Source organism: Gossypium raimondii, chromosome 5, assembly GCF_025698545.1.
Source record: "Gossypium raimondii isolate GPD5lz chromosome 5, ASM2569854v1, whole genome shotgun sequence".
Lineage (NCBI taxonomy): Eukaryota > Viridiplantae > Streptophyta > Magnoliopsida > Malvales > Malvaceae > Gossypium > Gossypium raimondii.
The window spans coordinates 19,862,559-19,874,583 of NC_068569.1; the positions used below are offsets into that span (position 1 = coordinate 19,862,559).

Here is a 12,025-nt window from a genome sequence, read left to right on the forward strand (position 1 = left end):
AATATAAAGATATAAAAAGCACGATAAGATTCGTGAGTTATTTGAGTCAAGTATTATATAATAGGTTTGAATTTGGCTTGATAATTATTAAATCGAGTTCAAATCATTTTTGAGTCGAATTCGAATAATTTACAAGTACCAATATCTCATTTACACCCGGAATGGAATGTAGCCAAAATAGGAACAAATTCAAACACTAATGTCCAAATTAAAAAAATAAAATTGAATAACCAAAATAGAAACACGGACATAAATCATTTGTATAAATTAACCAATTATTTAAAGTAATTTTATTTCCTCTTTTGGCTAACCATAAATTTTTTTCTTTTATTTTAGAATAACCGAGGTTATGCTTTTTATTATCTTTCTGGTGAATAGATTGAGAATTAACTTAAAAAAAGATAAATTTTAAAATAATATATTAACTCTAATTTAATAAGGTGAAATTTTATACATAAACTTTAATTTTATATTTTTTATTTGATCCAATTCTCACAAATTATTAACGTAATTATTGATATGGCATCATTTTAAGTTTATATATTACATACACAAATAATTATATTTGTCCATTATAAAAATATTTAATTTGATGTATTTATTTATTTAAATATATATAATTAAAACAAAATTAAAATTTTATATATATATATGAACTACAATCAAAGTCTATGTATGAAATTGTAGATTAAATTAAAATTTATCCCTTAAATTAATGATAATAATGAATGTTCTCTTTTTATATATACGTTGACAAATGTCCTAAATTTTGGTCATACGTTCATATTTGAGTTATAATATTATAATTAATCTCTGAATTATCCTTCAAATTTATAAGAAGAAAAGTTATACCTGCCATACCAAATATTCTCCTTTTTGCATGCTATATACCAAGAAACGTATCTTCATATATTTTTTTTCGTGATCTGAAACTTAATCGATTTATTCTAAGCGAATGCATATATTCTCTCTCAAGTGTGAACTCAAATCACCCAATGGAATAAATATTCTGAATTAGTTGTGGAAATTATCTTAATTGGTGATGCATGCGAGCAATAATACGATATTGGAGTTGTGTTTGATTAATTAATTTCTATATCGAAATTAAAAAATTTATTTTCGACACATTCTTAGAGAACACAATAGAGTAACTGATTGGATGGCTAAATTTGTAAGCTAAAATTATGATCAAATTCAAATATATAAAGAGGCCTCAACCTTATTACAAGAGCTTCTCGAGACGGATCTTGATTTCATGATTGTTACTTCTAATTAATTTATTGTCATTGTTTTCGCTTTCTAATTGTTTCTTGTTAAAAAAATCCGAATCGATTAAAATTAAACGAGTTTCTTTTACAAGTTTAGAATTTTTAAATATATGAAATAATAAATTTAGTTTTAAGAATATAAATTGGTGGCCATTATTATAGGCACCCACACTTCAACAAACACCACAAGAAAACTTCTGCATTTGCATGCATATTTGAAAAGCACTAAGACTTATCTTCATTTGACACCAATGATTCGAGTAGATACCCACTTTCCTATGTATTAAATAAACTTTTTATTGGGGCATTTCCTTTAATATTATTAAAGTATTGTTTTAGCATATTTGGTCGCCCAATTTTGGGGTTCTAGATTATCAGCATTTTCCCAGTGGATAAGAGAATCTGGAATTTGGAGCAAGGGTAAGTACGAAATTTGTACTCATTTTTGGTGTACGGATTACAATTTGTCATATTTTCTTTGTTTGGATGTGATAGCCGCTTTCACTAATCCTTTTTCCTATTCAATTTTCTTTTCTTTTAGAAAAAAAAAACTTTTTTTTGGATTAAACTCGAAATTGAAATGTTAAATGATTCCGCCCCTATATTAAATAATTATACCAATTTTGAGTTTATTATAAATAAAATATTTATATATATAAGTAAACTAGTTTATTTTAGAGGTGTTTACTTGTTAAATTGTAATTATTTTAGTGTTATTTAAGTATAAAGATTTTTATTTGATGTATTTTCAATTTGTTGAGAAATATTTATTTTAATGTTTTTAGTGCATTTGATGTATATATATATTTTAAATTTATTCTTATATAAAAATAATATAATTTTTTTAATATGGGCCGACCAGTTCAAGTTTAGTATTTTTTTTATCTGGATCGAGCTTGAAAAAAATTTTAAGCCTATTTTTTAAGTCGGATTAAACCCGAACCTAAAATCTTGCTTTGATCCAACTCAACTCCATCCATGATAAGTTCTACATTCCAATTACTTCCAATCAAATTTAAAAGCTTTCAATGGTTTTAATTGGTGCTTTAATAAGAGATATATATCGCATTAAAGATATTACTAAAAGATTTAGGATTCTTAAAACCATAAATCTATAACTAACAATAAAAGTTATCCAAGGAATGAGGTTTCTCAATTTCAATTGAGAGTTTTTAATAATTTAATGTCATATCAATATTTTTATCTTAAAAATTAAATTTAAATGAAAGTTCTAAATTTTAGAATAAAACTATTGATGTGATATTAAATTATTGGAAAAGAATAATATTCCTATTTCATATAATTTTTTGTTGGTGAAGTGTACATAGGACTCCTAAACATAAATTAAGATGTGAAGGGTAATTGGGGCACAAAATGTAGAAATGTAAGAATATTTATTTTATGTTTTATATAATATATTATAATATTTTTATATCGTTTTCTTTTCTTCATTTTGTGTCATGTTATATTGTTATCTACAAGAAATGGCCAAATCCAATTTACAATATTAAAATTATATATCTGATTTATCTGATTTATTAACTGTACATAAAATTATATATAGTATCAGTAAAAATTATTAACCTATAAAAAATAAATTTATATTTAATGGATATATCAATGAATAATATTTAAAAATTTAAAAATAAATTCAATAAACTTTACTTCTAATTGATGATGTAGCGTCCTATGGTTCACTGCATCAAATTTGAACCAAAATAGGGAAATTATTTTGAAGTTTTATGAAATAAGGGAGCTGATGCATGCAAGATAAATCATTTTCGAACTAAAAAGAAAAAGAAATAGGATAGGGGATTTGATTGATGTAATAATGGAGATGAGAGTAGCAAATTTGTCTTGATTCTCTGAATTTCTCTTTCCTTCAGGTTAGGCACTTTGAGAACATTTTCACATCTTCCTGGCCTTCACCTTTTACTTGCCTATAAGAAGCCCTTGTCTCATTTCAATGGCAACATATCTGAAAAGAAGAATCAATTATATTTACATATATAAACAGAGAGAAAGAGAGAGCAAGAGGGAAAGGCAGAAGAGGCACATAGAATTAAGTATAGTTGTTTGAGGGGAAAATGGCAGTGTCATTAGGGCTGAACAAGGCGAAGCCATACTTGTCAATGATATCCCTCCAGTTTGGATTTGCAGGGATGTATGTTATAACCATGGTCTCTTTGCAGCATGGAATGAACCATTACGTTCTTGCTGTTTATCGTCATTTGGTTGCCACCATTGTTATTGCGCCCTTCGCTCTTGTGCTTGAAAGGTCTCAACTTTTTATCTTTCTACAGTCTTTTATTTTTCTTTTCCTTCCTATTACTCACTCTAACACACTATAAATTTGCTTACTTCAATTCTTGGTTCTTCTTTCCGTACAGGAAAATAAGACCCAAGCTGACTCTCCCCATTCTCCTCAGAATCCTGGTGCTTGGTTTCCTAGAGTAATGGCTCCCAACATATGAATTGTTTTTCATGCATGCACATTCATACGTGCATACATATATGTGTGTTGATGCAGAATTGCACTTCATGCATTACACATGGGAATACGTTCCATGCAGATGAAATTAAACCCTGTGTACATATATATAGCCACGACATATTTTGCTTATCAATTCATTACATAACATGTGTATCGAATAGTATCCGTATAAGTATTTATACAGGTATATATCTAATAAACAAATATATTCATTTTTCTTTTTAAAGTTCATCATCGATTATGAGTCCGTCACATAACATATAATTCATGCTAAATGAACGAAGGAAAAAAAAAAAAGTCTAATTATTGGATAAATGATGATGAACAGGCCAGTGGTGGACCAAAATCTATACTATCTGGGGATGAAATACACGACAGCAACGCTTGCATCTGCCACTGTCAATGTGATTCCTGCCATTACCTTCGTTATGGCATTGATTTTCAGGTATATATATTTATATATAGTTGAGTTAATTTTAATTTACTGATTCATATTCCCATAAACGCTATAATAAGAAGCGTGCAAATTTTTTCAAAGGAAAGGTGATTTATTATTAACCAGTACCACAAGATAAGAAAAAAAAAATGAAATGAATAAGAGGCGTGCAATAAGAATGAGAGGAAGAAAACGAAAGTTGCATGCGCCAAGTATATATGCGGCAATAATATGTGGAGAGGTGGGTGTGGGGGGCCACCGTTTGGCATAAGCTCCCACCTTAGACCAAACCAGTAATTTCCAAGTTGAAAGTTGCCATCATCATTCATCCATCTATCTATCTGTATCTCCATTTTTTTTTTTAAATTATCTAATTTATATGTGGTTTATGGCTTTATGCAATCTTTTCTCATATGCATCTTATGGAATATTCATGATAAACTTTTTAGAATATTAAATGCTTCTTGCACTTCACTAATTCACTATTGCTACTCCAAGTTATTTACAATTTTTTATATTCTCTATTTCTTGAACAAATTTGTTAAGCTCAAGCTCACTTTCTACTAAGTCAATAAATTTAATCAAAGTAAGTTCTAACAATTGAATCTTTATCTTGAATCTAATTTAGAGCCTTGAATTCTGAATCAAGCTCAAGTTTATTATAATTTGAGCTTAGCTAGACTAGATTAACCTTTTATGACATAATAATCTTGAGGAATGATGGGAATAACTCATCAAGTATGGACTTTGTGAATTAGGTTGGAGAAAGTGAAGTTGAAGAAGGTGCACAGCATAGCCAAGATAATAGGAACAGTAATCATGGTCCCTGGAGCAATTATCATGACAATGTACAAAGGTCCAGCAATCAATTTCATAAAGTTGCAAGGGGGAAGCAACCACGGTGCCACCAACGAAGCCGAGGCCAAGCATTGGGTTGCTGGGACACTAATGCTCCTAGCCAGATGCTGGGGCTGGTCAGGATTCTACATTTTGCAGGTCAGTTGTTAAAACATTTCACTTCTTCAATACCCTAGAATGTTGCTAATTAACTTGGGTTTTTGATGATTTTTTGGGGGGTTTCAGTCATTTACATTGAAGATGTACCCAGCAGAGCTCTCCCTTACAGCTTTGATATGCTTCGTTGGGACCATAGGAGGTGCAGCAGTGTCATTTGTGATGGAAAGAGATATGCATGCCTGGAAAATTGGATGTGATTCAAGCTTGCTAGCTGCTGTATATTCTGTAAGTAGTACTAAAAGAAAGGCCAAAACAATGAATTTCAAAGATGAATATAACAGCCTTTTTGACATTATGAAATGATTGATGAATCAGGGAGTGGTTTGTTCTGGAATCGCATATTATGCGCAAGGAGTTGTGATTAGGGAACAAGGCCCAGTTTTTGTTACTGCCTTTAGTCCCCTTTGCATGATCATCACTGCAGCTCTGGGATCTTTTATATTAGCAGAGAAAGTTCACTTGGGAAGGTATTTTACTTCATCATTTTACACCTTAGAATTTCCTTTCCATTTAGCATTATTCACTCATGTAAATTTCTTTTGTTTTTTCCCAGCATAATAGGAACTGTAATCATAATCTTTGGACTCTACACTGTGCTATGGGGCAAAAGTAAAGATCAGAAGAACTCAACAGCAACAGAGAACGGTAAAGTCCAAGAATTGCCAATCACTGACGGTTCTAAATCGACCAAGTTGGAGGATAGCATGGAATTACCTGCTAAGATATTGAAGATTCCAGCTGAGAGTCAATTAACTAGAGAAACATGAAACAATGACTGTAGACTTGCAGCCAAGTTTTTTTGAAGCTATAATAGTGATTTATATATCTAAATCTAATCTCTTCCTCTAAATGGACTCTTGAGTGTTTTGTTAGAGAATAAACCAATTGTCGGGCTTTTAAAGCTTTTTAAGTTAATGGTTCTTCACTGTACTATGCTACAGTTTTTGTCTATAAATATAATTTTGCTTTTGCAAGGATATTGTGCTTACCTGTTACTGATAAAGCTATATTCATACGGTCCTCCTGCGGCGTATGAAAGCACCTTCGACACTCTGTTACCGGATAGTTAGAAGATTAGCAAGTTCATTATATCTTCTACTTTACATTATTATATTTCAAAATAACGTTTTATTTTTTAAAAAGTATTTTTTTAATAGTAATTAGGCCAAATTTTTCAAAAATATTTTTCCACTCCACCTAAGTTTATAAAATTATTTTTTAAAAAAACAAAAATTCACAAACTTCAAAATCTACTTATTTAGAATTATGTATTTATATAAATAGAAAAAATTAGATGTTCCACCAAAAAAATTTACGTCCCAACAAAACAAACCCCTATTGAATTATGTGCCTAACAAATAACAGCTTGCATTCTCATACTAACATCGGTTCATTACATAAAGAAGGATATAAGGAAACAGGTTCAAAACTTTAAGTACAAATCATACAACATGTAGAGAATATAACAGCACATGGTATATACAATATATAGAGCATATGTAAGCCTGTGGGCTTTTTGTGTTGTATACACAGCTAAATTTCAAGAAACAACTTAGCCCAGCTGTGATATCTTTTTTAAGGCTCAATCAAAAGGAATGCTGATGTAAGAAAAGTTGTAAGATTTGAGATAATATCACAATATCTCATACTTTGAAAGATATTTTTATTATAGGGATCTGATTAATTTAATCCTTTTATTATTAAATAAATTAATTTAATTTTATATTATTACAAGGAATCAAATAACATTAAATTAGAATAGAATTAATATTTATGGTTTAAAAATATTTTTATTGTTTTAAAGAGTTGATATTTTGTTAAGTTTTTATGATTTTATAGAAAATCTATTATTTGAAATTGAATTGCAATTAAAATAATAATTTTCAAAATACTTTTAGGCTATAATTTAAATTTATTTGATTCTTTTAATAATATAAAGACTAAATTGATACATTTAATAATAAAAAAGCTAATTTAGTCTAGTCCCTATAATACAAGGACCTCCCAGGTATTTTAACCTATCTCTTTCCCAAGGAAAATTAAGTTGGCACCTCGAATTCCTTACCCAACATCTCAACCAACCCGATTGGGATCGAATAAATCAGACCCAAAGTCCAACCCCTAAATAAGTTGCTTGAAACTCTTTATTTGAAGAGTAAATAACTGGTTTCACATGAGCCATACCGAGAAAAATGTGCATGCTAATTATTAATCATTTTCATAAAAAATTATGCAAATCAAAAAAATATATACAAAGGCGACATAATACACAAACTGCTAGGTCCAGCTAACATCCTATGTTAGTTGAGGTCTTCATCCTCCAAGTCAAGAAATCAGGGCAAGTGACTAGGTTGTCTCCTTTAGCTAGCTTTTGCATCCCTGCATAGTTTGGAAGTGACAAAGAAGCATAATAATTAATAACAACAAGCAACAATATGAAAGCCTTGAATTCCAACTCGAAAGGGCTATGATTTAACTTTGTAAGGTTTATCATGAAGCCCTTAAATTCGGTTATTGTCAATATTTAGGGCTTGCAAGGTAGGTTCTTCCGGAAAAATAACCTAAGTCACTGCATTAATCAACAATATAGGACATCCTAATAAAAAATATTGAAGCAATGTTTTTCTATCAAGGACTAAACAACACACCAAGTACACTACAAAATATCAGTAGAAAACTAAACTCAGATACATAATATAGCATCATAATCTAACAGCCCATGAGCAAGCCACTGCCTTGCAAGTTTAAACTCGTCCAAGATTCAATCGCTGTCACCATCTTCTTCTGCAAACATATGCACAGATCATATAAGACAACTGTCACTAGCTTAGAACAGGCAACCTATTATCCAACTAAAAGTTATTAAAGAAAATATTATTGCAGCATAATCCGGTTTCACTGTGAGCTACTTGGACATGATTCAGGACTCAGGAGTCTGAAATGCTACTACATTGCAAATATTTCCACTTTGCATTCAACGGCTTTTCTGTGGTCAACTATACGACATTAACACCTTGATTCACTTAAAAGTTGATTCTTCATATTATGTGTTTTTGTATGATATTGAATTTGCCCCCATTTCTGAAAAGTGTCACAAACACTTCCCATGCCCAATTGTGAAATCATAGATTCACAAAGTACTACATAAACTCTCCAAGGCATAGATCTCTCCTCATATGCACCAAAAGTAAATGCACTTTAACAAAGGGGGAAAAGAATTTATTAGTAGGCTAAGAGTGATAAATTTGTTTATCATTAGAACGCTTATGACCTACTGACTCACTCCTGTCTATGGGGACAAAGAATCTTTAAGATCACAGAGTTTATTCCCCGGTCACATGATAAATATTCTCAAAACTCAAGGTCCCCAGATTTAATGGTGCATAAAGTTCGTTAATAAAACTTCATAACCACAAATCTTTATACTCACCTTCTTCTGATTCTTCACTTTGGCTGTTGCCATCATCACCAGCTTCTGCATCATCATTATCTTCATCATCATCACCATCATCCTCATCACTTTCTTCACTTTCATCATCATCACTCATATCTGGTATTTTAGGCTTTGGTGGAGGAACAAAACTGGTTGTAGACCTTCTACGTGAACTTGACACAATATTACTCATGTCAATCCCTTCTAACTCTCTCGCTCTTTCTTTTCTCTTCCTCACGTCCTTGATTTCTGAGAATTAAAATACTACTATAGATTAATAGAATTAAAGAAAAGATAAAGCAGAAGAATAAAATGGTGGTGGTAAATGGTGACAAAACCACAAGTTGTGGATCAGAATGCATTCAGCTTGGAGTATGCTGGGCACGGAAGTCTCTGCAATCCTATGTGAATTTTACAGAGTTGCTACCTAATGCTCAAACAGCAATTATCACCAAGCCTTCTGAGTTCAGACACAGAAACTCTCAACGCACAAGAACAAAGAGCAAAACTAAGTTACCCATTGAAGATATTATTAATAGAAATGGACATGTTTTAACTTGGTTTACACTTTACACAGGTATCACTGTACCAGTTCTTAATGAATAGTTTCATTATCATCCTCGTTCATGGATGGTCAAGGCATCCGTTATATGACAAAATTAGTTAATAAAACTCTCCCTTCCCAAAATGTTATCCAAGCATTAAAAAGCTTCTAATGATAAAATAAAACATAATCCCACTTTTCTCAGTAACAAATATCTTTCCCGAAACAAGGTCAACTCCAGAAATAAATAATAGAAGAGTTGTACAGGGGCTAGAATCCTGACCTTTTTCTGAAGGCTTTGCAGATAATCCTTCTTTGGAAAGAACCTCCTCTAGTTCCTTAATTAATTGGGCTTCACGTTTATTCTCAGGGACCTGTTTGACCCTCTTGTAGATCGAGGGAGGAACACTGTAAATAAAATAAGTAATAAGAATACACTGACTTGCAACCTTCATGGAGTTCAAAGATTCATAAAAGAATTGGTCAAAGAGAAACCTCATCCCACATGACTTGATAACCGACTTTAGATGTTCCACACGTTTCCCATATACTGGAGCAGAAGTTTCTTTTCTCTGCATATCATTGCTATTATTAAAAGGTGCTTAATTTAAATCAAATCAAAAGATGCACGACTTAAAAGAATATAGATTAGAACAGAGAATGAGCATTAAGAAGTAAGACCTTCACCGCCTTTGCAGAAGAAGATTGAGAGCGACCATCATCAGAGACACTCCCACTGTCTTCTTCATTGCTATTATCATCTGAATTTCTTTCTGCATGCTTGCTTCTCTTCTTGCTAGGCATCTCTGCCTCCTTCTTAGGTATTTTCCGTTTTTTAAGCCCTTCAGAGTTCTTAATCTTCCCTTTAGGAGTGATCTTCTTTTTGGGCTTCACTTCTTCTTCTTCTTCCTCTTCTTCTCCTTCATCATCATCTTCTTCTTCTTCTTCATCTCCCTCTTCATCATTCTCGCTTCCTGATGAAGCAGAAATTACTTTCTTGCTAACCTTTTCAGAAGTTTTGCTCTGAGAATTTTTCTTGAGGTTTTTTTTCTTAACCTCACTTGCAGGTGCAGAAACTTCAGCAGACTTCAATAGCTGATCATTAACAGAAAAATTACAAGAAAGCTACAATACACATTACAGTTTATGAAGCTAAATTGACTTCTCGCAAACAAACTATGCCCACCTCGTCTAATTGTTCAGCGATAAACTTCTTGTATGGATCAAGTGTATATTTATCAAGTTTAAGATCTTCCTCCAAAAGACGACGGAGTCCAGCCATTGTGACTTTTCTGAAACATAAAAGTTCCAATAATTCAATATTACACCTCAGTATATCATAGGCACTGGAAAAGATAGCATACAAAACAATATGATGCAACAAAATGAACAAGCATTGCAATCACATTGACTAGTAGCAATTATCAAACAATTCGGTAATACTTACTCCGAATTAGCTTTCACATATGAAGCTCTATTTCTGATAGCTTTCTTTATCTTACTCTCAGAAACTTCTTTATTTTCTTTATTATCATTTTTCACAGTTTTATTTTCAGACAGAAGGCCCAAAACTGGAGATTCTTCTAATTTCTCATCTTCAGAGCAAGGTTCCTTTATTTCTTTCTTAGGTTGTCTTCCTTTGGGAGATTCTGTTCCTTCAGTGGTTGTACTTACATTTTTCTCCACCGTTCCACTAGAGCCTTCATTGTCATTGCCATCATCTAACCACTGTAAATAAAGAATGGATAAACATGCTGATCAAGTAAAAGCAAAATCATGCATTTTGTACCCAATTGCACACTTAATGTTTGCATCCAGTTGCAAATAGTTAAAATATAACTTAAGAATGCTTTAATACCATTTTAGCAAATCACGAAGATGCATTATAAATTAACATTATTCCAAGCAAAAAGAGGTAAAATCATGCATTTCCCAATATCAAACAAATTTTAGTTTTAATTTTTCAAAAATAGTATTGGCTTCTGTATCTAAAAGAGACCTTTTGCTTTTAGAAGAGAAAAAGCAAGTAGCAAAAGTAAGACTCAAAATTTACACGAAGCCTAAATAAGAAAAAAAGAATCTTATCAAGCCAGTAAAAGATAGAAAAGAGGGAAGTCCAAAGCCAATATTGAAAAAGAAGTACCTTTAACAGGCATTGCTTGACAAATCTCTTGTGAACATCCAGTGCAAACGTTTCTAGCCCCAAGTCTTTCTCTAACAATCTCCGAACTCCCTCGAAAGTCAATGAGCTTAAAATAAAAGAACCAAAAAAAGAACCAAATTAAACAAAATTATGAAGTAAATAAGCCACAGATTCCAATGTTATACACAATATTCACATTCTCTCAAATAATTCGAATAAAACCCTTCAAATATCCGTCCGAAATACCTAGGAACCCCTAGAATTCGACTATGTAAAGCAATTCATTTCACAAAACTTATGGATTCGAAACTGAAAACCTACTTAAGGAGAGTGAAAGAAATAAACAGCGAGAGAGGGAGAGAGAGTACTCGGATTGTTCCTTGAAGTGGCCAACGCGAGAGCGCATGGCGGTGGTAATTCGTGACTCGATATCGTCCATCTCCGCCGCCGCTCCCTTGGCTTCTTTTTCGGCGGCGGGGTTACCGTGCGCCTCCTCTGCCATTTGTCGGGACTCAGGAGAAGGTTTCACTGTTACTGGTTTAGAGAGAGAAACAAAGTGTGCTAAAACCTTAAGCAACGGGGAAGCGAGGAAAAAAAGGGGTATAAGGAAAAGATACAGTGTAAGCGGGTGTACTATAATAAAATCACTGTGGTGGGTTCTGAGAATTACAAAGTAGAGGAAAATGTCCA

At 32.0% G+C, this 12,025-nt stretch overlaps 2 protein-coding genes across 2 annotated transcripts; one reads left to right on the forward strand and one right to left on the reverse strand.

Annotated features, from left to right (window-relative positions):
• Positions 1–3,247: 3,247 nt before the first annotated feature.
• LOC105771220 (WAT1-related protein At1g21890) lies at positions 3,248–6,192 on the forward strand. The gene is made up of 7 exons (XM_012592632.2): positions 3,248–3,546; positions 3,659–3,721; positions 4,091–4,207; positions 4,957–5,194; positions 5,282–5,440; positions 5,531–5,682; positions 5,769–6,192. Exons 1-7 carry the CDS (start codon positions 3,356–3,358, stop codon positions 5,980–5,982), a joined length of 1,134 nt encoding a protein of 377 aa, XP_012448086.1. The 5' UTR covers positions 3,248–3,355; the 3' UTR covers positions 5,983–6,192.
• Positions 6,193–7,659: 1,467 nt separating this feature from the next.
• Positions 7,660–11,918, reverse strand: LOC105769652 (uncharacterized). The gene is made up of 9 exons (XM_012590420.2): positions 11,704–11,918; positions 11,336–11,441; positions 10,640–10,920; positions 10,379–10,484; positions 9,874–10,287; positions 9,688–9,764; positions 9,476–9,600; positions 8,646–8,897; positions 7,660–7,999 (listed from the first exon to the last, which is right to left on the reverse strand). Exons 1-9 carry the CDS (start codon positions 11,835–11,837, stop codon positions 7,977–7,979), a joined length of 1,518 nt encoding a protein of 505 aa, XP_012445874.1. The 5' UTR covers positions 11,838–11,918; the 3' UTR covers positions 7,660–7,976.
• Positions 11,919–12,025: the final 107 nt, after the last annotated feature.

Bases quoted from the DNA above. Each gene is read 5' to 3' on its own strand.
- LOC105769652 (XM_012590420.2), bottom strand. From the start codon at position 11,837: ATGGCAGAGGAGGCGCACGGTAACCCCGCCGCCGAAAAAGAAGCCAAG. The intron at 9,765-9,873 runs GTCTTACTTCTT...AATGATATGCAG, and splicing joins CTTCTGCAAAGGCGGTGAAG to AGAAAAGAAACTTCTGCTCC. The intron at 8,898-9,475 runs GTCAGGATTCTA...TTTAATTCTCAG, and splicing joins TGCAAAGCCTTCAGAAAAAG to AAATCAAGGACGTGAGGAAG.
- LOC105771220 (XM_012592632.2), top strand. From the start codon at position 3,356: ATGGCAGTGTCATTAGGGCTGAACAAGGCGAAGCCATACTTGTCAATG. The intron at 3,722-4,090 runs GTAATGGCTCCC...GATGATGAACAG, and splicing joins CTGGTGCTTGGTTTCCTAGA to GCCAGTGGTGGACCAAAATC. The intron at 5,195-5,281 runs GTCAGTTGTTAA...GGGGGGTTTCAG, and splicing joins CAGGATTCTACATTTTGCAG to TCATTTACATTGAAGATGTA.